A 21,280-nucleotide genomic window follows, 5' to 3' on the forward strand; every position below is an offset into this window, starting at 1 on the left:
CTCCCCCGATGCTCCATCCCGCGCCAGGCTGGGGGCTCCATCCCCTCCCCCGATGCTCCATCCCGCGCCAGGCTGGGGGCTCCCTCCCCTCCCCCGACGCCCCATCCCGCGCCAGGCTGGGGGCTCCCTCCCCTCCCCCGATGCCCCGCCCACACCAGGCTGGGGGCTCCCTCCCCTCCCCCGATGCCCCATCCCGCGCCAGGCTGGGGGCTCCCTCCCCTCCCCCGATGCCCCATCCCGCGCCAGGCTGGGGGCTCCCTCCCCTCCCCCGATGCCCCATCCCGCGCCAGGCTGGGGGCTCCCTCCCCTCCCCCGATGCCCCATCCCGCGCCAGGCTGGGGGCTCCCTCCCCTCCCCCGATGCCCCATCCCGTGCCAGGCTGGGGGCTCCCTCCCCTCCCCCGATGCTCCACCCACGGCAGGCTGGGGGCTCCCTCCCCTCCCCCGACGCCCCATCCCACGGCAGGCTGGGGGCTCACTCCACTCCCCCGACACTCTGGGGGCTCCCTCCCCTCCCCCAGTGCCCCATTCACACCATCCGGGGGGATCCCTCCCCTCCCCCGACACCCCACCCGTGCCATGCTTGGGGCTAACACCCCTCCCCCAGCGCCCCACCCGTGCCACCCTGTGGGCTCACTCCCCCCCCGACGCCCCACCCGTAGCCATGCTGGGGGCTCGCTCCCCTCCCCTGATGCCCCGGCTGCGCCATGCTGGGGGCTCACACCCGTCCCCCGACGTCCTGGGGGCTCACTCCCCTCCCCCGATGCCCTGCCTATACCCATGCTGGGGGCTCACACCTCTCCCCCGATGCCCTGGGGGCTCACTCCTCTCCCCCGACGCCCTGCCTGTGCCACCCTTTTGCCCCCCCCCAGCATCTCACCCGGCCATGCTGGGGGACACCCAGCTCCCCTCGCCCACCGCCCCGCCCGGGGCCCTGCTGCGGTGCATCCAGCCCCCCCATGTCTCTCCCCCAGACTTTCCGCCCGGCAGCCATGCTGATCGAGCGCTCGGCGGATTTCGGCAGCACCTGGAAGGTTTATCGCTACTTCGCCTATGACTGCGCATCGGCCTTCCCCAGTGCTGCCCCCGCGCCCCTGCGCAGGGTGGACGACGTCATCTGTGAGTCCCGCTACTCAGACATCGAGCCGTCCAGCGAGGGCGAGGTGAGTGGGGTCTTTGGACTGGCCCTGGCCCGTGTCTGGGGGTTGGGCGATTGCTGGGCTCACCGCGGGCCTTTGAGATCCTGCGCCCGATGCGGACATTTCCCTGAGTGCCAGCAGCCCGAGGCACCGGGGCTCAGTGCAGACCAGAGTCCTGCTGAGCTCTCGCATGGGAACGAGAAGAGGAGGGGCGGGAAATCAGTGAGCCGCCATCGGGGATGGGAGATGGGGCTGAACTGTTCCCCCAGCTCTCCTCTGGGGTCCTCCGAGAGAGATGCTGGGGAGAAAACCTGGCTCCTGGTGTCAGCTTCATCCCCTCCATGTCCTGGGACCCCAGCTTCGCCATAACGTCACTGGGCCTTCACCAGTCCCGAGGGCCGGCCCGGTCCCAGTCACGATCCCAAGGGCCGTCCTGACCAGACAAAGGAGGAAGCCAGAGGACATCACCTCCACCGGCTCCAGCTTGATCCCAAACAGCAAGGGGAAGGGAGACCTGCCCCCCCCACACACCTTCTGTCTTCCCTTCCCTTGTGTCTGAGCAGAGGCTGCCGGGCCGCCGGGCCTGGGCACGGGCAGAGGCTGGTGGAAGCTGGGCTCAGAGCGCCTGGCGCTGGGCCGGTTGGGGCTGCGGATGGCTGCTCAGCTGCCTGGGCCTGTTTCCCGCTGGCCCAGGGAGTCAGGAGCCGAGCCAGAAGCTGCATTTTCTCCTAGCTGATCTGGCCTCCCCGTCCCCTCCTGGGCACTCATCGGGCTGGGAGGGGACAGCTCAGCCCCAGCCACATCCCTTCTCCCCGTGGGGAGGCTGGCAGCGGCCAATAGACGCTCAAACACGGGAGCCTCCCAGCTAACAGGCAAGGGGCCAGGCTGGGCCTGGCCTGCTCCCCCGGGGTGCATCTGGCCCGGGGCCCGAGCCAAGCCGGGGCTGGTGTGCCGCTGGCCAATGCCGGGCAGCACCCTCGGGCCCCAGGGCCCAGTGAAATGAGCATGACAGGCCTGCACCCCACCCCCGCCGGGGGCCCCTGGACTGTCCCACAGCCGGCCCTGGGACTGAGGGGCCTTTCCCCGTGTTTCAGGTCATCTACAGAGTCCTGGACCCAGCCATCCCCATCCGAGACCCCTACAGCCCGGCCATCCAGGGTGAGTCCAGCTCACGCCATGGCTCTGCCCCAGCGGGACAATGCAGGGAGATCCCAGCCCAAGTCTCAGCAGCACAGGCGGGGGGATCCAGCCCTGAGCACAGGCACAGTCTGGGGGGCAGGGGGCCTGGGGAGGCATGAGGGGTCCTGAGGTGGGGTGGGGGGATCCTGGCGGTATGGAGGGTCCTGGGGAGGGGCAGGGAGGTTCCTGGGCAGGTCCTGGGGAATCAGGGTTGGGGGCTTCTGGGGCAGCGTGAGGGTTCCTGGGGAAGGGCGGGTGGATCCAGCCCCTGGGCCTGTGCTACTCTGTGCTGCTTTTCGCCCTGGTCTCCCGGCGTCCCTCCCCACACATGGGCTTCCCCGGCCACCCCCTAGGAGATGGGCTGGGACCCCCAGCATTGCGCTGGAGCGTTGCAGTGGGTGACGTCTGCCCCCAGATCTGCTGCGCGTCACCAACCTGCGGGTGAACCTGACCAAGCTGCACACGCTGGGCGACAACCTGCTGGACTCGCGGCGGGAGATCCAGGAGAAGTATTACTACGCCCTCTACGAGCTGGTGCTGCGTGGGAGCTGCTTCTGCTACGGCCACGCCTCTGAGTGCGCGCCCGCCCCCGGCGCCCAGGCCAACGTGGAGGGCATGGTAGGGGCTGCGCTTCCCCCACGCTGGGAACGGCCCCAGCTGAACCCCACGGGCTGTGTGGCAGCCTTGCTGATGGGCGTGGGCTGGCTTGGCCCAGGGTGGCTGTGGGTCTTGGCCCCCTTTGCACTGGCAGGGCATGGCCCCAAGAGCGCCCGCTGCCTGGCGCGGCTTGGCCCTGTTTGCAGAAGAGTCTGAGGACTGAACGGCCTGGAGGCCACGCTCCCCTGGGAGTCTAGCTGGGGCAGCAGGGACAGCGCTGCGTGCCCTGGGCCCGGCCAGGCAGAGGTTGGGGCTAGCAGGGCCGTGGCATGTCTCTCACACCCCACCCCCTCGGCAGGTGCATGGCAGGTGCGCCTGCAAACACAACACACAGGGCCTGAACTGCGAGAAATGCGACAGCTTCTACAACGACCTGCCCTGGCGCCCGGCCGAGGGGCGCAGCACCAATGCCTGCAGGAGTGAGTGCCAGGCGGGGCGGCCAGGCACGGGCAGCGGGGCAGACAGAATGGTTGGGTAGCAGGGCTGGGGGCTGGGCCGGGCGATGTGGCCGGGGGCTGGGCAGCACAGTTGGGTGGCGTGGCTGGGGCCAGGCAGTGTGGCTGGGTGGTGTGGCTGGGGTTGGGGGAGGGGGCGGGGGGGCTGGGTGATGTGACTGGGGGCCGGGTGGCATGGCTGGGTGGTGGGGCCAGGTGGCGTGGTCGGGGGCTGGGCGGCATGGCCAGTGCTGGGCGGTGTGGCCAGGTGGTGTGGCCAGGGGCTGGGCAGCGTGGTCGGGGGTTGAGTGGTGGGGCCTGGGGCCAGGCGGCATGGCTGGGGGCTGGGTGGCATGGCTGGGCGGTGTCACCGGGTGGCGTGGCTGGGGGCTGGGCAGCGTGGTCGGGGGTTGGGTGGCGTGGCTGGGGCCGGGCAGCGTGGCCAGGGCTGGGTGGTGTGGCCACGTGGCGTGGCTGGGGCCGGGCAGCGTGGCCAGGGCTGGGTGGTGTGGCCACGTGGCATGGCTGGGGGCCGGGCAGCGTGGCCAGTGCTGGGTGGTGTGACCGGGCGTTGTGGCCGGGGGCCGGGCAACGTTACCTGGGGTTGGGTGGCATGGCTGGGGTTGGGCGGCATGGCCGGGGTTGGGCGGCGTGGTCGGGGGTTGGGTGGTGGGGCCTGGGGCCAGGCGGCATGGCTGGGGTCTGGGTGGCGTGGCTGGGTGGTGTCAGTGGGTGGCGTGGCTGGGGGCTGGGTGGCGTGGCTGGGCAGTGTCGCCGGGTGGCATGGCTGGGGCCGGGCAGCGTGGCCAGGTGGCGTGGCTGGGGGCTAAGTGGCATGGCTGGGTGATGTGACCAGACGGCATGGCTGGGGCCAGGCAGTGTGACTGGGGGCTGGGTGGCATGGCTGGGCGGTGTGACTGGGCGGCGTGGCTGGGGGCCGGGTGGCGTGGCCAGACGGCGTGGCTGGGGGCTGAGTGGCGTGGCCGGGCGGCGTGGCTGGGGGCTGGGTGGCGTGGCTGGGCGGTGTGACTGGGCGGTATGGCTGGGAGCCGGGTGGCGTGGCCGGGCGGCGTGGCTGGGGGCTGGGTGGCGTGGCTGGGCGGTGTCACCGGGCGGCGTGGCTGGGGGCCGGGTGGCGTGGCCGGGCAATGTGACTGGGGGCTGGGTGGCATGGCTGGGCGGTGTCACCGGGCGGCGTGGCTGGGGGCCGGGTGGCGTGGCCGGGCAGGGTGACTGGGGGCTGGGTGGCGTGGCTAGGCGGTGTGGCTGGGGGCCAGGCGGTGTGGCTGGGGGCCGGGTGGCATGGCCGGGCGGCGTGGCTGGGGGCTGGGTGGCGTGGCTGGGCGGTGTGGCTGGGGGCCGGGTGGCATGGCCGGGCAGCGTGGCTGGGTGGCGTGGCTGGCTGGTGTCACCGGGCGGCGCGGCTGGGGGCCGGGTGGCGTGGCCGGGCGGCGTGGCTGGGGGCTGGGTGGCGTGGCTGGGCGGTGTGACCGAGTGGTGTGGCCGGGGCTGGGTTACCGCATGGCACCGGTGTCTCGCAGGGTGTAACTGTAACCAGCACTCGCGCCGATGCCACTTCGACATGGCCGTGTACCTGGCCACGGGCAATGCCAGCGGGGGCGTCTGTGACGACTGTCAGCACAACACGATGGGCCGCAGCTGCCAGCTCTGCAAACCCTTCTACTACAGGGACCCCAGCAGGGACCTGCGGGACCCCAGGGCCTGCCGAGGTGAGGGGCCCCGAGGTCATGGGTGGAGAACTGAGCCCTGTTTTGGGGGAGGGGGCGGGGGGCCTTTTCCTTGGGGGAGGGCCTGGCCTGGGCGGCTGGGCCGCATCTGACTCTGCCCGTTTGGGACTCCACAGCCTGTGACTGTGACCCAGCCGGCACCCTGGACGGAGGGATCTGTGACGCCCACGACGACCCGGCGCTGGGGCTCCTCGCTGGGCAGTGCCGCTGCAAGGCGCACACGTGGGGCCCGCGCTGCGACAAGTGCCAGCCAGGATTCTTTGGGCTCAGCGGGGACAACCCCCAGGGCTGCCAGCGTGGGTACCATATGGCCAGCTGCCATTCCCGTCTCTGCCAGCAGGGGGCGCTGTGGGGGCGGGGCAGGGTGCTGACTCTGGGGGGAGCTCCCAGCAGGGGGCACTGTGGGGGCAGGGGGCGCTGTGGGGGCGGGGCATGGCAGGGGTGAGGGGAGCTCCCAGCAGGGGGCACTGTGGGGGCAGGGCAGGGGGCACTGGGGGGAGCTCCCAGCAGGGAGTACTTGGGGGGGGCAGGGGCACTGTGGGGGGAGCTCCCAGCAGGGGGCGCTGTGGGGGCGGGGCATGGCAGGGGTGAGGGGGAGCTCCCAGCAGGGGGCGCTATGGGGGCAGGGCAGGGGGCACTGGGGGGAGCTCCCAGCAGGGGGCGCTATGGGGGCAGGGCATGGCAGGGGTGAGGGGGGAGCTCCCAGCAGGGGGCGCTGTGGGGGCGGGGCATGGCAGGGGTGAGGGGGAGCTCCCAGCAGGGGGCGCTGTGGGGGCGGGGCAGGGCAGGGGTGAGGGGAGCTCCCAGCAGGGGGCGCTGTGGGGGCGGGGCAGGGCAGGGGTGAGGGGAGCTCCCAGCAGGGGGCGCTGTGGGGGCGGGGCAGGGCAGGGGTGAGGGGAGCTCCCAGCAGGGGGCGCTGTGGGGGCGGGGCAGGGCAGGGGTGAGGGGGAGCTCCCAGCAGGGGGCGCTGTGGGGGCGGGGCAGGGCAGGGGTGAGGGGGAGCTCCCAGCAGGGGGCGCTGTGGGGGCGGGGCATGGCAGGGGTGAGGGGAGCTCCCAGCAGGGGGTGCTGTGGGGGCAGGGCAGGGGTGAGGGGGAGCTCCCAGCAGGGGGTGCTGTGGGGGCAGGGCAGGGGTGAGGGGGAGCTCCCAGCAGGGGGTGCTGTGGGGGCGGGGCATGGCAGGGGTGAGGGGGAGCTCCCAGCAGGGGGCGCTATGGGGGCAGGGCAGGGGGCACTGGGGGGAGCTCCCAGCAGGGGGCGCTATGGGGGCAGGGCATGGCAGGGGTGAGGGGGGAGCTCCCAGCAGGGGGCGCTGTGGGGGCGGGGCATGGCAGGGGTGAGGGGGAGCTCCCAGCAGGGGGCGCTGTGGGGGCGGGGCAGGGCAGGGGTGAGGGGAGCTCCCAGCAGGGGGCGCTGTGGGGGCGGGGCAGGGCAGGGGTGAGGGGGAGCTCCCAGCAGGGGGCGCTGTGGGGGCGGGGCAGGGCAGGGGTGAGGGGAGCTCCCAGCAGGGGGCGCTGTGGGGGCGGGGCAGGGCAGGGGTGAGGGGGAGCTCCCAGCAGGGGGCGCTGTGGGGGCGGGGCAGGGCAGGGGTGAGGGGGAGCTCCCAGCAGGGGGCGCTGTGGGGGCGGGGCATGGCAGGGGTGAGGGGAGCTCCCAGCAGGGGGTGCTGTGGGGGCAGGGCAGGGGTGAGGGGGAGCTCCCAGCAGGGGGTGCTGTGGGGGCAGGGCAGGGGTGAGGGGGAGCTCCCAGCAGGGGGTGCTGTGGGGGCGGGGCAGGGCAGGGGGGAGCTCCCAGCAGGGGGCGCTATGGGGGCAGGGCAGGGGCACTGTGGGGGGAGCTCCCAGCAGGGGGTGCTGTGGTGGCAGGGCAGGGCAGGGGTGAGGGGGAGCTCCCAGCAGGGGACGCTGGGGGGGCAGGGGCACTGTGGGGGCGGGGCAGGGCAGGGGTGAGGGGAGCTCCCGGCAGGGGGTGCTGTGGGGGCGGGGCAGGGCAGGGGTTAGGGGGAAGCTCCCAGCAGGGGGTGCAATGGTGGCAGGGCATGGCAGGGGTGAGGGGGAGCTCCCAGCAGGGGGTGCTGTGGGGGCAGGGCAGGGGTGAGGGGGAGCTCCCAGCAGGGGGTGCTGTGGGGGCAGGGCAGGGGCACTGTGGGGGGAGCTCCCAGCAGGGGGTGCTGTGGTGGCAGGGCAGGGCAGGGGTGAGGGGGAGCTCCCAGCAGGGGACGCTGGGGGGGCAGGGGCACTGTGGGGGCGGGGCAGGGCAGGGGTGAGGGGAGCTCCCAGCAGGGGGTGCTGTGGGGGCGGGGCAGGGCAGGGGTTAGGGGGGAGCTCCCAGCAGGGGGTGCAATGGTGGCAGGGCATGGCAGGGGTGAGGGGGGAGCTCCCAGCAGGGGGTGCTGTGGGGGCGGGGCAGGGCAGGGGTGAGGGCTGTGGGGTGGTGGTGGTCAGTGCCACCCTCTCACCCGCTCTCCATGTCAGGCTGCCAGTGCCACCCGCAGGGGACAGTGTCGGACGGGACCCAGTGTGACCCCGTCAGTGGCAACTGCTTCTGCAAGCGCTTGGTGACCGGCCAAAGCTGTGACCAGTGCCTGGTGAGTGCCGGCCCTACAGGCAGTGCTGCCCCACGGCACTGGCCCCAGGCTGCTGCCTCATCCCCCCAGGGTGTGTCACTGGCTGGGCGTGCCTGAGGGCTGCCCCACTGGACCCCTTCCTGGGGCTGTGCCTGGCCTGGCCGGTGCCCGGGGTTCACGGGTACTGGCTGGTGGGAGGAGGGCAGGGCCCTGGTGTCCCGCTGTCACAGGCCGGGTACTCTGGAACTGCCCTGAATGAAGTTAGCCAGGATCCTCTGGCAGGGTACAGGCTCCAGGCATCTGTTACCCGGCTACAGTGCAGACTGTGGCACTCACACCTGCCCTCTAGGGATCGCTGCCATGATGATACACCCTTAACTTGCCCCCTAGACACTTGAGTAACACACAGGGGAAACTGAGGCACACCCACAGTATTCAGAGAAAACATTAAGAACATTCCCACTTTGTCACACCTGGGGGCAGGGGCTAGGCTGACTGGGCGGGGCCAGGCAGGGGTCATGCGAGTCGGGTCGAGCAGGGCCAGAGCCTGGTGGGTCAGGCTGGGCAGGGCCTGGTGGGTCGGGTGGGGCCATGCAGGCTGGGGAGGGGCCAGGCTGGGGTCGAGTGGGGCCATGCAGGCTGGGGAGGGGCCACGCAGGGTCGGGCAGGCTGGGGAGGGTCCGGGGAGGGTCGAGTGGGGCCATGCAGGCTGGGGAGGGGCCGGGCAGGGTCGAGAGGGGCCAGGCAAGCTGGGCAGGGCCAGGCTGGGGTCGGGTGGGGCCATGCAGGCTGGGGAGGGGCCAGGCAGGGCCAAGCAGGGGCCGGGCAGGCTGGCGGGGGGTTGGCAGGGGTCAGGCAGGCTGGGGAGGGGTCGGGCAGGGTCAGGCGGACCGGTCACTAACGCAGTCTCTGTCCCCAGCCTGAGCACTGGGCTCTCAGCCACGACCTGCTCGGCTGCCGCTCCTGTGACTGCGACGTGGGTGGTGCCCACCACAACCAGTGAGTGGGTGCTGGGCCTGGCCATGAACCCGTGGGGCGGGGGCGGCTCGCGCGCGGGGGCAGGGCCGGGCTGAGGGGTGGTGGGGGTCACCCCCTTCTCCATGGGCAGCGGGGTCTGGCTGTGCTGCTCTGACGCCACTCTGCTACCAGGTGTGCCGCCGAGACCGGGCAGTGCCCCTGCCGCAGCCATATGGTGGGCCGGACGTGCAGCCAGGTGGAGGCTGGCTTCTACCTCGCCCGCCTGGACCACTACACCTACGAGGCGGAGGAGGCCCGGCTGCGCCAGGTGAGGCGGGTGAGCCCCGACCTTCCGCCGCCTGCGCACGGGGTGGGCGCCCTGGGGGATGAGGCCTGGGCAGTACCCGCAGCATCTGGGCCTGGGATCCAGAGCCCCAGGAGCCGTGGGACTGGGACCCCAGCTGCCTCTGAGTCCAGCTGCCAGGCCTGCCGGGGGTCCAGCCCTGCCCCCGTGCGCCCGTTCAGCATGCAGCAGCCAGCAGGCAGAGCGGGGCCAAGGGCCGGTGTGCGGGGCCAGGCTGGGCCCCCTTGAGACACACGGGAGAAGGGGCCATTCCTGACGGATCCTTCGCGCAGGGCACAGTGGTGGAGCGGGCACAGCCCACGGGCCAGCCAGCCACGTGGACAGGGGCAGGGTTTGCCCACGTGCCGGAGGGCAGTGCCATGGAGTTCCTGGTCAGCGACGTGCCCGCCTCCATGGAGTACGACGTGGTGATCCGCTACCAGCCCCAGGTGAGCCCTGGGCCAACGCCCCCCAGCTCCCAGCCCATGGCCCTGGGCCACTGCCCCCACCCAGGGTCCCATCTGCGGCCCCAGGCCACTGCTCCTGCTTGGGCTCCCAGCCCGCGGCCCTGCAGCCCTGAGCTACTGCCTGTCACAGAGTCCCCGGGCGATGCTCTGGAACTGCTCCCCACCAAGCCAGGCAGGACTCTGGGGAGCCTCCTCTCCCTTGGAGCAGACTTGTTCAGGGCAAGAAGCTCACACGTCTTCACCTCCTGGGTCTCTCCTTGGAGCATTCAGCATCCTCTGCCCCTCCGTGCGCTTCCCACAGCGAGTCCACCCCAGCGGGGTCCTGGGGAAGCCACCGGGTCCTGCACCCCCACTTTGCAGTCAGACGTGACTCTCAGCCAGCCAGTAACACAGAGGTTTATTCGATGACAGGAACAGGGTCTAAAACAGAGCTTGTAGGTGCCGCGAACCGGACCCCTCGGCCGGGTCCATTCTGGGGGGCAGTGAGCCAGACCCCCACGTCTGCACTTCACTCCTCGTCCCCAGCCAGCTCCAGACTAACAACCCCTCCAGCCCCTCCTCTCTGCTCAGCCCCTTTCCAGGGCCAGGAGGTCACCTGATCCCTTTGTCTCCAACACCTTCAGCTGGCACCTTTGCAGAGGGGGGGCCCAGGCCATCAGTTGCTAGGAGACAGAGTGCCAGGCATTTAGGTGCACTGGCCCTTTGCTCTGCCAGATACTTAAGAACTGCCATGGGGACACTGAGGCACCAACACAGTATTCAGAGCAAACATTAAGAACATTCCCAGTTCGCCACACTGCCCCTGCTTGAGCACCCACCTGCCCTCCCACTTGGGCTCCCAGCCTGTGGCCCCAAGCCACTGTCCCCCCACCTCTGGGCTCCCACCTGCGGCCCTGGGCTACTGCCCCCCCGCTTGGGCTCCCAGCCCGTGGCCCCGGGCTACTGCCTTCTGCCCCCACTGGGACTCCCACCTGCGGTCCCAGGCTGTGGCCCCCCGACTTGGGCTCGCGCCTGCGGCCCCAGGCCACTGCCCTCCCCATTTGGGCTCCCACCCCAAGCTATTGCCCCCCACCTTGGGCTCCTACCTGCGGCCCCAGGCAACTGCACCCCCCTTGGGCTCCCACCTGCAGCCCCGGGCCAGCCCTGCCTCCCCCTGGCTCCAACCCGAGGCCCTTGTCCCTGCCCGCTCTGACTGGCCTCTCCCGGCTCTCAGCTCCCGGAGCCGTGGGAGGAGGTGAAGCTGTGGGTACTGCGTCCCGGGCCCATCCCCACCGGCAGCCCCTGCGGGAACACCATCCCTGCTGACGACCGGCTGGCCACGGTGCTGCCGCCCAGGGCCAGGTGAGCAGAGGGGAGGGCGGGGCAGGCGCCTGGGTGGCGCTGGGGGGAGTTGCCCTGCTGGCACTGGGTGGGGGGGTCCCCATCCTGGGCCCGCACTGAGGGCAGTTGAGCCGTGGCTCCCGTCCCTGCAGGTACGTGCTCCTGCCCCAGCCCGTCTGCCTGGAGCGCGGCATCAGCTACACCCTGCTCCTGGAGCTCACTCGCTACACGTCCCGCCAGGCGGTGCCCAGTGCCAGCGTCCTGCTCGACTCGGTGAGCCTAGGGGCTGGGCCGGGGGACAGGGCCACGGTGGCTGTGGGGGTGGGCGGCACAGGGCCATGCCAGGCCCGGCTGTGTGCTGGTGGGACAGGGCCGCGCTGGGCAGGGGGCAGCATGCCCCGCCACTGGCTGACCTCTCCCCTCCAGCTGGTGCTGGTGCCGCGCTATTCCTCCATGGAGATGTTCATTGCGGGCGACGCGGGCGCCATGGGGCGCAGGGAGGCCTTCGAGCGGTACCGCTGTGACCATCACGCCTGGGCTGTGGGCACGGTGCCCGCCAGTGAAGTGTGCACCAGCCTGCTCACCAGCATGTCGGCCATCATCCACAGGGGGGCGCTGCGTGAGTGCTCCTGTCTGCCAGCCAGTCCCAGGATGGGAAAGACCCTTGCCATCTGCTGGCCTGGTTCTGGGGTGGGGGGTGGGGGAGGTTTCAGGTGGTATGTATCAAGGGGGGTCCCCAGTTCCAGGCGGTGTATTCTGGGAGAGGGTCCCCGGTTCTGGGTGATGTATTCTGGGGGGGTATACCTGGTTCTGGGTGGTGTATTCTGGGGGGGGATACCCGGTTCTGGGTGGTGTATTCTGGGGGGGGATACCCGGTTCTGGGTGGTGTATTCTGGGGGGGGGATACCCGGTTCAGGGCAGTGTATTCGGGGGGGGTCCCCAGTTCCAGGCGGTGTATTCTGGGAGAGGGTCCCCGGTTCTGGGTGGTATATTCTAGGAGAGGGTCCTCGGTTCCAGACAGAGTGTTCTGGGAGGGTCCCCAGTTCCGGGCGGTGTATTCTGGGGGAGGGTGTCCCCGGTTCCAGGGGGTGTATTCTGGGGGAGGGTCCCCGGTTCCGGGGGGATGTATTCTAGGGGGGGGGATACCCGGTTCAGGGCGGTGTATTCGGGGGGGGGGTCCCCAGTTCCAGGCGGTGTATTCTGGGAGAGAGTCCCCGGTTCCGGGTGGTGTATTCTGGGAGAGGGTCCCCGGTTCCAGACAGTGTGTTCTGAGAGAGGGTGTCCCCGGTTCCGGGGGGTGTATTCTGGGGGAGGGTCCCCGGTTCCGGGGGGGGGTATTCTAGGGGGGGATACCCGGTTCAGGGCGGTGTATTTGGGGGGGGTCCCCAGTTCCAGGCGGTGTATTCTGGGAGAGAGTCCCCGGTTCCGGGTGGTGTATTCTGGGAGAGGGTCCCCGGTTCCAGACAGTGTGTTCTGAGAGAGAATGTCCCCGGTTCCAGGGGGTGTATTCTGGGGGAGGGTCCCCGGTTCCGGGGGGTGTATTCTGGGGGGGGATACCTGGTTCAGGGCGGTGTATTGGGGGGGGTCCCCAGTTCCAGGCGATGTATTCTGGGAGAGGGTCCCCGGTTCCGGGTGGTGTATTCTGGGAGAGGGTCCCTGGTTCCAGACTGTGTTCTGGGAGAGGGTGTCCCCGGTTCCGGGGGGTGTATTCTGGGGGAGGGTGCCCGGTTCCGGGGGGTGTATTCTGGGGGGGGGATACCCGGTTCAGGGTGGTGTATTGGGGGGGTCCCCAGTTCCAGGCGGTGTATTCTGGGAGAGGGTCCTCGGTTCCGGGTGGTGTATTCTGGGAGAGGGTCCCTGGTTCCAGACTGTGTTCTGGGAGAGGGTGTCCCCGGTTCCGGGGGGTGTATTCTGGGGGAGGGTGCCCAGTTCCGGGCGGTGTATTCTGGAGGAGGGAGTCCCCGGTTCCAGGGGGTGTATTCTGGGGGAGGGTCCCCGGTTCCGGGCGGTGTATTCTGGGGGGGTACCCGGTTCAGGGCGGTGTATTTGGGGGGGGTCCCTGGTTCCGGGCTGTGTATTCTGGGGGAGGGTGCCCGGTTCTGGGCAGTGTATTCCTGGGAGAGGGGTGTGCCCAGTGCCTGAGCTGGGATGCCTGTGCACAATTTGCCCGTGGGTCACGTGCTCATCTGTCTGCCCCCAGCCTGCCTGTGCGACCCCCAGGGCTCGCTGAGCTCTGAGTGCGAGCCCAATGGGGGGCAGTGCCAGTGCAAAGCCAGCGTGATGGGGCGTCGCTGCCACCACTGCTCCCCGGGCACCTTTGGCTTTGGGCCCAGCGGATGCCGAGGTGAGTGACACCCACCCTCGCACTGCCCGCCCCTCACCCAACGGGGGCTTCTCGCCATGAGCACCCCTCCCCCGACAAGGGCTCCTCGCCCCTCCCCCAACAGACTTCCCCAGAGGACAGGTTCCAGGCCTTCCCCTCACACCTGTTTGGGGGACTCTGTTCTGGGGTGAGGGTCCCTGGTTCCCAGGGGATGGATTTTGCAGTGGAGGTGTCTCTCCTGCCTGCCCTTTGCCCCGGTGAGTGCCCTGGGGCCCTGGCCAGGCCGGGTGGGCAGTGCCCAGGCAGTGCCCAGCCCCTCTCACAGCCTCTCCCTTGCAGCCTGCCAGTGCAACAGCGACGGGGCCCTGAGCAGCTTCTGCGACAGCTTCAGTGGGCAGTGCCCCTGCCAGCCAGGTGCCTTCGGGCCCCACTGCGACCGCTGCCAGCCTGGCTCCTGGGGCTTCCCCCACTGCCAGCCCTGCCAGTGCAATGGGCACTCAGAGGAGTGTGACCCACGGACCGGCAGCTGCCTGCACTGCCGCGACCACACGGATGGCGACAGATGCCAGAGGTGACGGGCTATGGTGCCAGGGGGCTCTCCCAAGCCGGGGGCCATGGTGCTGGCCAGGCTCTCCCGGGACGGGGCCGCAGTGCCAGCCAGGTTCTCCGGGGGCGGGGACCGGTGGGGCTCTCCCGGGGCAGGGGTAGCGATGCTGGCCAGGTTCTCCTGGAACGGGGGATGCGGTGCCAGGGAGAACATCGGTTCCCCCTCACCCACGGGTGGCAGTGCCAAGGGCCTGGCGTCAGGAAGTGTGTGGGAGTCCGGGCCCTGCAGTCCCCACTACCTGCAGTTCCCCGTGGCTCTCAGCCAGCCGGTAAAACGGAAGGTTTATTGGATGACAGGAACACCGTCCAGCTCAGAGCTTGTAGGTACAGAGAACAGGACCCCCTCAGTCCGGTCCATCTTAGGGGGCAGGGAGCCCAGACCCCGGCCCTGGGTCTCCCTCTGTTTCCCCAGAATTACAAGGACAGTTCATACCCCAGCTCACGACCGGCTGGTGCTCGCCCCATGGGACAGGGCTTCTGACTTGTGGGGCTGGCCCCCTTTGGGGAAGGGGTGCAGTCGGGTGTCCCCAGGGCTGGGGGGCCTGGTGCTCATTGCCTCCCCCCACAGGTGCGCAGCTGGCCACTATGGGAACCCCACACTGGCCTCGGGGGAGCGCTGCCGCCCCTGCCCCTGCCCCGAGGGGCCCAGCAGCGGCCGCCACTTCGCCGCCTCCTGCCACCAGGACAGCCGCTCCCGTCAGCTGATCTGCAACTGCAACCCCGGCTACACAGGTGAGTGCCCCTCGCTGGCCTCGGGCCCCCGCTGGCACCACCGCTCCAGGGCCTGGAGTGCCAGCCGGGCCCAGCCCCTCCCCAACCCCCATCTGCCCGCCTCCTCCGCCCCAGGGCCCCCGTCTGCCCAGCCCCTCCCCAACCCCCGTCTGCTCACCTCCTCCGCCCCGGGGCCCCCCCCATCTGCCCGCCTCCTCCGCCCCGGGGCCTCCCTGTCTGCCCAGCCCCTCCCCAACCCCCATCTGCCCGCCTCCTCGGCCCCAGGGCCCCTCGTCTGCCCAGCCCCTCCCCGACCCCCGGCTGCCCGCCTCCTCTTCCCTGGGGTGGCACCAGTGGTGGGAGTGGCTATGCCAGCACCTGGCACTCTGCCCGGCTGCACTGGGGACCCCCAGGGCCATGGGGCAGCTCAGCCCCCTGCAGCGAGGTGCCAGGCTGGGGGCGCTAGGGGATACAGCCCTGCACAGCCTTCGTCCTGGGCCCTACAGCTCAGTGCTGCTCTGTCTGAGCTGTGAGCCCCGGCCCTCCCCTGCTTCCCGGCTGTACCCCCTTCCCTCCCCTCCCCCGCACCGTTGTACCCCATCACGGAGTCGCCGGGCGATGGTGGCTCTGCTCCCTACGAAGCTGGTGGGCGATGGTGGCTCTGCCCCGGGGGCCCTGGGCGATGGTGGCTCTGCTCCCTACGAAGCCGGTGGGCGATGGTGGCTCTGCCCCGGAGGCCCTGGGCGATGGTGGCTCTGCCCTGGGGGCCCTGGGCGATGGTGGCTTTGCCTCAGGGGCTCTGGGCGATGGTGGCTCTGCTCCCTACGAAGCCGGGCAGGACTCTGGGGGAGCCTCCTCTCTCGGAGCAGACGGTCCCCAGGGCAAGACGCTCCCACAGCTTCCACCTTCCTGGGTCTGAGCTCAGAGCATCCAGCATCCCCTGCCCCTCCGTGCGCTTCCCGCAGCGAGTCGCCCGGGCGGGGTCCTGGGGCAGCCAGAGGGCCCTGCCCCCCAGCTCCGCAGGCAGACGGGACTCTCAGCCAGACGGGGAAACAGCAGGTTTATCAGTCACAGGATCATGGCGAAGGGCAGAGCTCGTTAGCACAGAAATCAGGGACTTTCAGCCAAGTCCATCTTGGGGGGACGGGAGCCCAGAACCAGGGCTCTGCCCCTCCCCCTGCGCCCCAAGTCAGCCCAGACTGACTCCTTCCAGCTGCCTGGCCCCTGCCCAGCCTGTTGCTCCTCCTCCGGCCTTTGTCTCACTTCGCTTCCCGGGCCAAGAGTCACCTGGTCGCATCCCCCTCCTGGGTCTCAGGTTACTAAGGGCATCGACTATCACCTAGTACAGGCGGCTCCGGCCACTTCACTTGCCCTGAGGGCCTCAGCAAAACTCACACACCCAATTCCCACCCCCAAGACACTGTTGCAGCACACAGGGAAACTGAGGCACACCCAGTATTAGCCAGACTCACATGCAACATATCAAGGTGAATAAAACCCCACTTCATCACATCCCCTTCTTCTCGCATGGCTGTCCCCCTTGCCTCCCCTGCCCCGCATGGCTGAACCCCCTTCTCTGCCCTCCCCCTGTGATGATGCAGTTCTGGTGGGACCCAACTGAGAGTGCCAGTTCAGGCCAGATTGCTCAAACAGGGCAGTCACAGCCCTAGGCTGGGGTTTCTCCACCTCTAAGGCACCAAACCAGCTGGACAAAGAGGACTCTGGTCTCACCCCACTGGCTAACCACAAGTCACACAAGCAATTTCCTTAGACACTCCAGTCTCCCAGTATCACCACCAGTGCCACCCGTCCTGGGGATGAATGGTTATGAAAACCAACACCCCAGTAAAAGAAAAAGGTTCTCTCGATCCCAAAGGACCAAGCCCCAGACCCAGGTCAATATACACATCAGATCTTACCCACAAATCACGCTGGTGCCAATCATTTAGTGTCTGAAATCTAAAGGTTTATCATAAAAAGCAAGTATCGGGGGTAGCCGTGTTAGTCTGGATCTGTAAAAGCAGCAAAGAGTCCTGTGGCACCTTATAGACTAACAGATGTTTTGGAGCATGAGCTTTTGGGGTGAATACCCACTTCGCCGGATGCATGATCTCCGAAAGCTCATGCTCCAATACGTCTGTTAGTCTTTAAGGTGCCACAGGATTCTTTGTCGCTTTTTACATAAAAGGAAAGAAATACAGATGAGAGCAAGAATTGGTTAAATGGAATCAATTCCATACAGTGATGGCAAAGTTCTTAGTTCAGGCTGGTAGCAGTGATGGAGTAAACTGCAGGTTCCAATCAAGTCTCTGGAGAACATCCCCCACTGGGATGGGTCATCAGTCTCTTGTTCAGAGCTTCAGTTTGTAGCAAAGTCCCTCCAGAGGTAGGAAGCAGGACTGAAGACCAGATGGAGATGAGGCATCAGCCTTATATAGGTTCTTCCAGGTGTAAGAACCTCTTTGTTCTTACTGTGGAAAGTTACAGCAAAATGGAGTCTGGAGTCACAGGGGCAAGTCCCTGCACTTTGCTGACTTACGAGGGGGATCTGCCTCCTCTCAGTGGGTCAGTTGTGTAGCTCAGGGGTTCTCAGACTTATGTACTGGTGACCCCTTTCACACAGCTAGCGACCCCCCCCCTTATACATTAAAAACTCCTTTTTACATATTTAACACCGTTATAAATGCTGACGGCAAAGTGGGGTTTGGGGTGGAGGCTGACAGTTCATGACCCCCCATGTAATAGCCTCACAACCTCCTGAGGGGTCCTGACCCCCAGTTTGAGAACCCCTGGTATAGCTGATGGTCCTTAATGGGCCATCAAGCAGGCTAAGCAGAGCTAACACCAACTTGTCTGGGGTGTACCCCCCCCCCGACGCACAGCAGAAGTTTGAAATACAGACAGGATAGAGCCAATACTCATAACTTGGACTACGCTGATCCCCGCGTTCCCGCAGGTCTGCGCTGTGAGGAGTGTGCCCCTGGTTACTACGGGAACCCCTCGCGGGCCGGCGGGCACTGCCAGCCCTGCCAATGCAACGGCAACATCGACCTGCTGGACGCGGAGGCGTGTGAGCGACGCTCGGGGCGCTGCCTGCGCTGCCTGCACCACACGGAGGGGCCGCACTGCCAGCACTGCCAGGCCGGCTACTACGGCGACGCCACCCGCCACAGCTGCCGGCGTGAGTACGAGCCGGGCTCGGGCACTGCGGGCACTGGCCATGGGGAGGGACCCGCCCGGCCTCCCCTGCTCTGCCCTGGACCAGGCTCGTTACCCTCACATCTGAGCACCCTCAGGACCGGGCGCACAGATCTCGCACGGCCCCCCCGGGAACGGGCACACAGACCCTGCCCCCCAGCCCCCCGGGACCGGGCACACAGACCCTGCCCCCCCAAGTGCACAGACCCCCCCGCCCTCCTGGGACCGGGCACACAGACCTTGCCCCCCCAGCCCCCCAGGACCGGGCACACAGACCCTGCCCCGCCGAGTGCACAGACCCCCCCGCCCTCCTGGGACCGGGCACACAGACCCTGCCCCCCCGGGACTGAGTGCACAGACCCTCCCCCCCATCCCCCCGGACCAGGCACACAGACCCTGGCCCTCCGAGTGCACAGACCCCCCCCCGCCCTCCTGGGACCGGGCACACAGGCCCTGCCCCCCCGGGACTGGGTGCACAGACCCTCCCCCCCATCCCCCCGGGACCGGGCACACAGACCCTGCCCCCCCGAGTGCACAGACCCCCCCCCCGCCCTCCTGGGACCGGGCACACAGACCCTGCCCCCCGGGACTGGGTGCACAGAGCCTCCCCCCCAGCCCCCTCGGACCGGGCACACAGACCCTGCCCCCCCGGGACCAGGTGCACAGACCCTCTCCTCCCCGAGTGCACAGACCCCCCTTGCCCCCCTGGGACCGGGCACACAGACCCTCCCCCCCATCCCCCCAGGGACCGGGCACACAGACCCTGCCCCCCTGGGACTGGGTGCACAGACCCTCTCCTCCCCGAGTGCACAGACCCCCCCGCCCCCCTGGGACCGGGCGCACAGACCGTCCCCCCCGCCCCCCACAGACCGGGCGCACAAACCCTGCCCTGGGACTGGGCGCACAGACCCTCCCTCCCACCCCCATGGGACCAGGCGCACAGACCCTCCACACTCCCCAAGTGCACAGACCCCCTCACCCCCCTGGGACTGGGCGCACATACCCTCCCCCTCGCCCCCCTGGGACCATGTGCACAGACCCCCCTCCCCAGGACCGGGTGCGCAGATCCCACCTCCCCGATCGCACAGACCCCCCCCCGCCTCCCTGGGATGGGGTGCACAGACCCCCCCACCCCCAGGGACTGGGCAACAGACCCCCCTCACCCCCAGGGCCCAGGTGCACAGACGCCCCCACCCCTCCTGGGACTGGGCATACAGACCCGCCCTTCACCCCCAGGAACCAGATGCTCAGTCCTCCCGATGGGTACTGGTGCCAGTGCCATGCAGCCGAGCCCTATCCCATCCTATGCCCTTAGCCAGGGTCTCAGCTGGGCCCCCCTTTCCTGCTGATGCCCCTGCTGTCTGGGTTCCCAGGCTGCTCCTGTAACGTCCTGGGCACAGAGAGCAGTGAGTGCAGTGCGCAGGATGAGTGCCAGTGTGATCGGCGCAGCGGGCAGTGTCAGTGCTTGCCCAGCGTCCAAGGGCAGAGCTGTGACCGCTGCATCCCCAATTTCTGGAACCTGGCCAGTGGGAAGGGCTGTGAGCCCTGCGCCTGCCACCCCCAGCACTCACTGGGCCCCGCCTGCAACCAGGTGAGAGCCAGCAAGGGGAGGGGTGCTGGGCTGGGGAGGGGGCGGAGGCAGGTCAGGGGAATATCATGGCCCCCAGGAGCGGGACTACGGGACTACAGCCCCAGGTTTTATTCCTGGGGGAAATCTGTGCCACTGCACATGCACAGAATTTATGTTTCCCGCAGATTTCTTTGCTTCCCCGCAGAAAAATGACTTTCTGATGGGGAAGCGAAGGGAAGCCACAAAAGCAGTGATGTGACCCTCCCCAGCAGTATATTTTGGGTGCCAGCAGAGAGGTAAATCACCATGGGGTGGGGGTCAGACTGAGGAAGACCCTGGTGGTGGCTCCTACCCTACACTGGGCTTAGGTGCTGGTCCTGGCTGGGCTGGGGAGGATGGGACTCCCTCTTCCCTGCATGGCATCTGGGGCTGTGTCAGACCCATCCTGAGATTTCTCCCCTGGCTGCAGGAAGCTTTTCCAACTCCTACCCGCTTCTGCACCCATTGCTTCTCAGCTGCAGGGGGAGGGATCCCATTACAGGGGGATAGCTCAGTGGTTTGAGCATTGGTCTGCTAAACCCAGGGCTGTGAGCTCAATCCTTGAGGGGGCCACCTAGGGATCTGGGGCAAAACCAGTCCTTGGTCCTGCTAGCGAAGGCAGGGGGATGGACTCAGTGACCTTTCAGGGTCCCTTCCAGTTCTAAGACACATTATATCTGTCTATAAGGTGGGTGCATAACTGGCTGGATAACCATACTCAGAGAGTAGTTATTAATGGCTCCCAATCCTGCTGGAAAGGTATAACAAGTGAGGTTCTGCAGGGGTCTGTTTTGGGACCGGCTCTGTTCAATATCTTCATCAATGACTTAGATGTTGGCATAGAAAGTACACTTATTAAGTTTGCAGATGATACCAAACTGGGAGGGATTGGAACTGCTTTGGAGGACAGGGTCAAAATTCAAAATGATCTGGACAAATTGGAGAAATGGTCTGAGGTAAACAGGATGAAGTTCAATAAAGATAAATGCAAAGTGCTCCACTTAGGAAGGAACAATCAGTTTCACACATACAGAATGGGAAGAGACTGTCTAGGAAGGAGTATGGCAGAAAGAGATCTAGGGGTCATAGTGGACCACAAGCTTAATATGAGTCAACAGTGTGATACTGTTGCAAAAAAAGCAAACGTGATTCTGGGATGCATTAACAGGTGTGTTGTAAACAAGACACGAGAAGTCATTCTTCCGCTTTACTCTACGCTGGTTAGGCCTCAACTGGAGGATTGTGTCCAGTTCTGGGCACCGCATTTCAAGAAAGATGTGGAGAAATTGGAGAGGGTCCAGAGAAGAGCAACAAGAATGATTAAAGGTCTTGAGAACATGACCTATGAAGGAAGGCTGAAGGAATTGGGTTTGTTTAGTTTGGAAAAGAGAAGACTGAGAGGGGACATGATAGCAGTTTTCAGGTATCTAAAAGGGTGTCATCAGGAGGAGGGAGAAAGCTTGTTCACCTTAGCCTCCAATGATAGAACGAGAAGCAATGGGCTTAAACTGCAGCAAGGGAGATTTAGGTTGGACATTAGGAAAAAGTTCCTAACTGTCAGGGTAGTTAAACACTGGAACAGATTGCCTAGGGAAGTTGTGGAATCTCCATCTCTGGAGATATTTAAGAGTAGGTTAGATAAATGTCTATTAGGGATGGTCTAGACAGTATTTGGTCCTGCCATGAGGGCAGGGGACTGGACTCGATGACCTCTCGAGGTCCCTTCCAGTCCTAGAGTCTATGAATCTCCATTTATTTATTTAGCTGCTCCCCCATCCACCCAACCCCGCTACTGAGCCTCACCACCCCACACACCCAGAACCCCCCCGATGAGCCACACTCCCACTGCACCCAGACCACCCCAACCAGCTACCCACTCCTGGATCCCCACCCCACTGAGCCCCACTCCCCCAGCATCTGGGCACCCCACTGAGCCCCCCAGCACCCTGCCAAGCTTTATCCCCCCTACAGCCAGATCCCTGCTGGATCCCAACCACCTTCATCTGGACCCCCCTGCAAAGTCC

At 67.2% G+C, this 21,280-nt stretch overlaps 1 protein-coding gene and 1 long non-coding RNA gene across 2 annotated transcripts in view; one reads left to right on the forward strand and one right to left on the reverse strand.

Annotated features, from left to right (window-relative positions):
• LOC127053247 (uncharacterized) overlaps window positions 1-21,280 on the reverse strand; it is a 124,733-nt gene that overhangs the window by 37,803 nt on the left and 65,650 nt on the right. The window lies entirely within an intron of this gene.
• Window positions 1-21,280, forward strand: part of LOC127053133 (laminin subunit beta-2-like) — a 35,545-nt gene that overhangs the window by 4,645 nt on the left and 9,620 nt on the right. Inside the window, exons 6-23 of the mRNA XM_050957234.1 lie at window positions 974-1,162; window positions 2,233-2,296; window positions 2,733-2,935; window positions 3,273-3,393; window positions 4,950-5,138; window positions 5,273-5,452; window positions 7,631-7,743; window positions 8,642-8,721; window positions 8,872-9,007; window positions 9,316-9,471; window positions 10,703-10,830; window positions 10,962-11,082; window positions 11,236-11,428; window positions 13,010-13,153; window positions 13,472-13,703; window positions 14,307-14,470; window positions 17,406-17,630; window positions 19,021-19,238. Of these exons, the coding sequence (XP_050813191.1) occupies window positions 974-1,162; window positions 2,233-2,296; window positions 2,733-2,935; window positions 3,273-3,393; window positions 4,950-5,138; window positions 5,273-5,452; window positions 7,631-7,743; window positions 8,642-8,721; window positions 8,872-9,007; window positions 9,316-9,471; window positions 10,703-10,830; window positions 10,962-11,082; window positions 11,236-11,428; window positions 13,010-13,153; window positions 13,472-13,703; window positions 14,307-14,470; window positions 17,406-17,630; window positions 19,021-19,238 (2,856 nt within the window). The remainder of the gene's footprint in view (window positions 1-973; window positions 1,163-2,232; window positions 2,297-2,732; window positions 2,936-3,272; window positions 3,394-4,949; window positions 5,139-5,272; window positions 5,453-7,630; window positions 7,744-8,641; window positions 8,722-8,871; window positions 9,008-9,315; window positions 9,472-10,702; window positions 10,831-10,961; window positions 11,083-11,235; window positions 11,429-13,009; window positions 13,154-13,471; window positions 13,704-14,306; window positions 14,471-17,405; window positions 17,631-19,020; window positions 19,239-21,280) is intronic.

This window comes from Gopherus flavomarginatus, chromosome 6, assembly GCF_025201925.1.
Source record: "Gopherus flavomarginatus isolate rGopFla2 chromosome 6, rGopFla2.mat.asm, whole genome shotgun sequence".
NCBI classification, from domain to species: domain Eukaryota; kingdom Metazoa; phylum Chordata; order Testudines; family Testudinidae; genus Gopherus; species Gopherus flavomarginatus.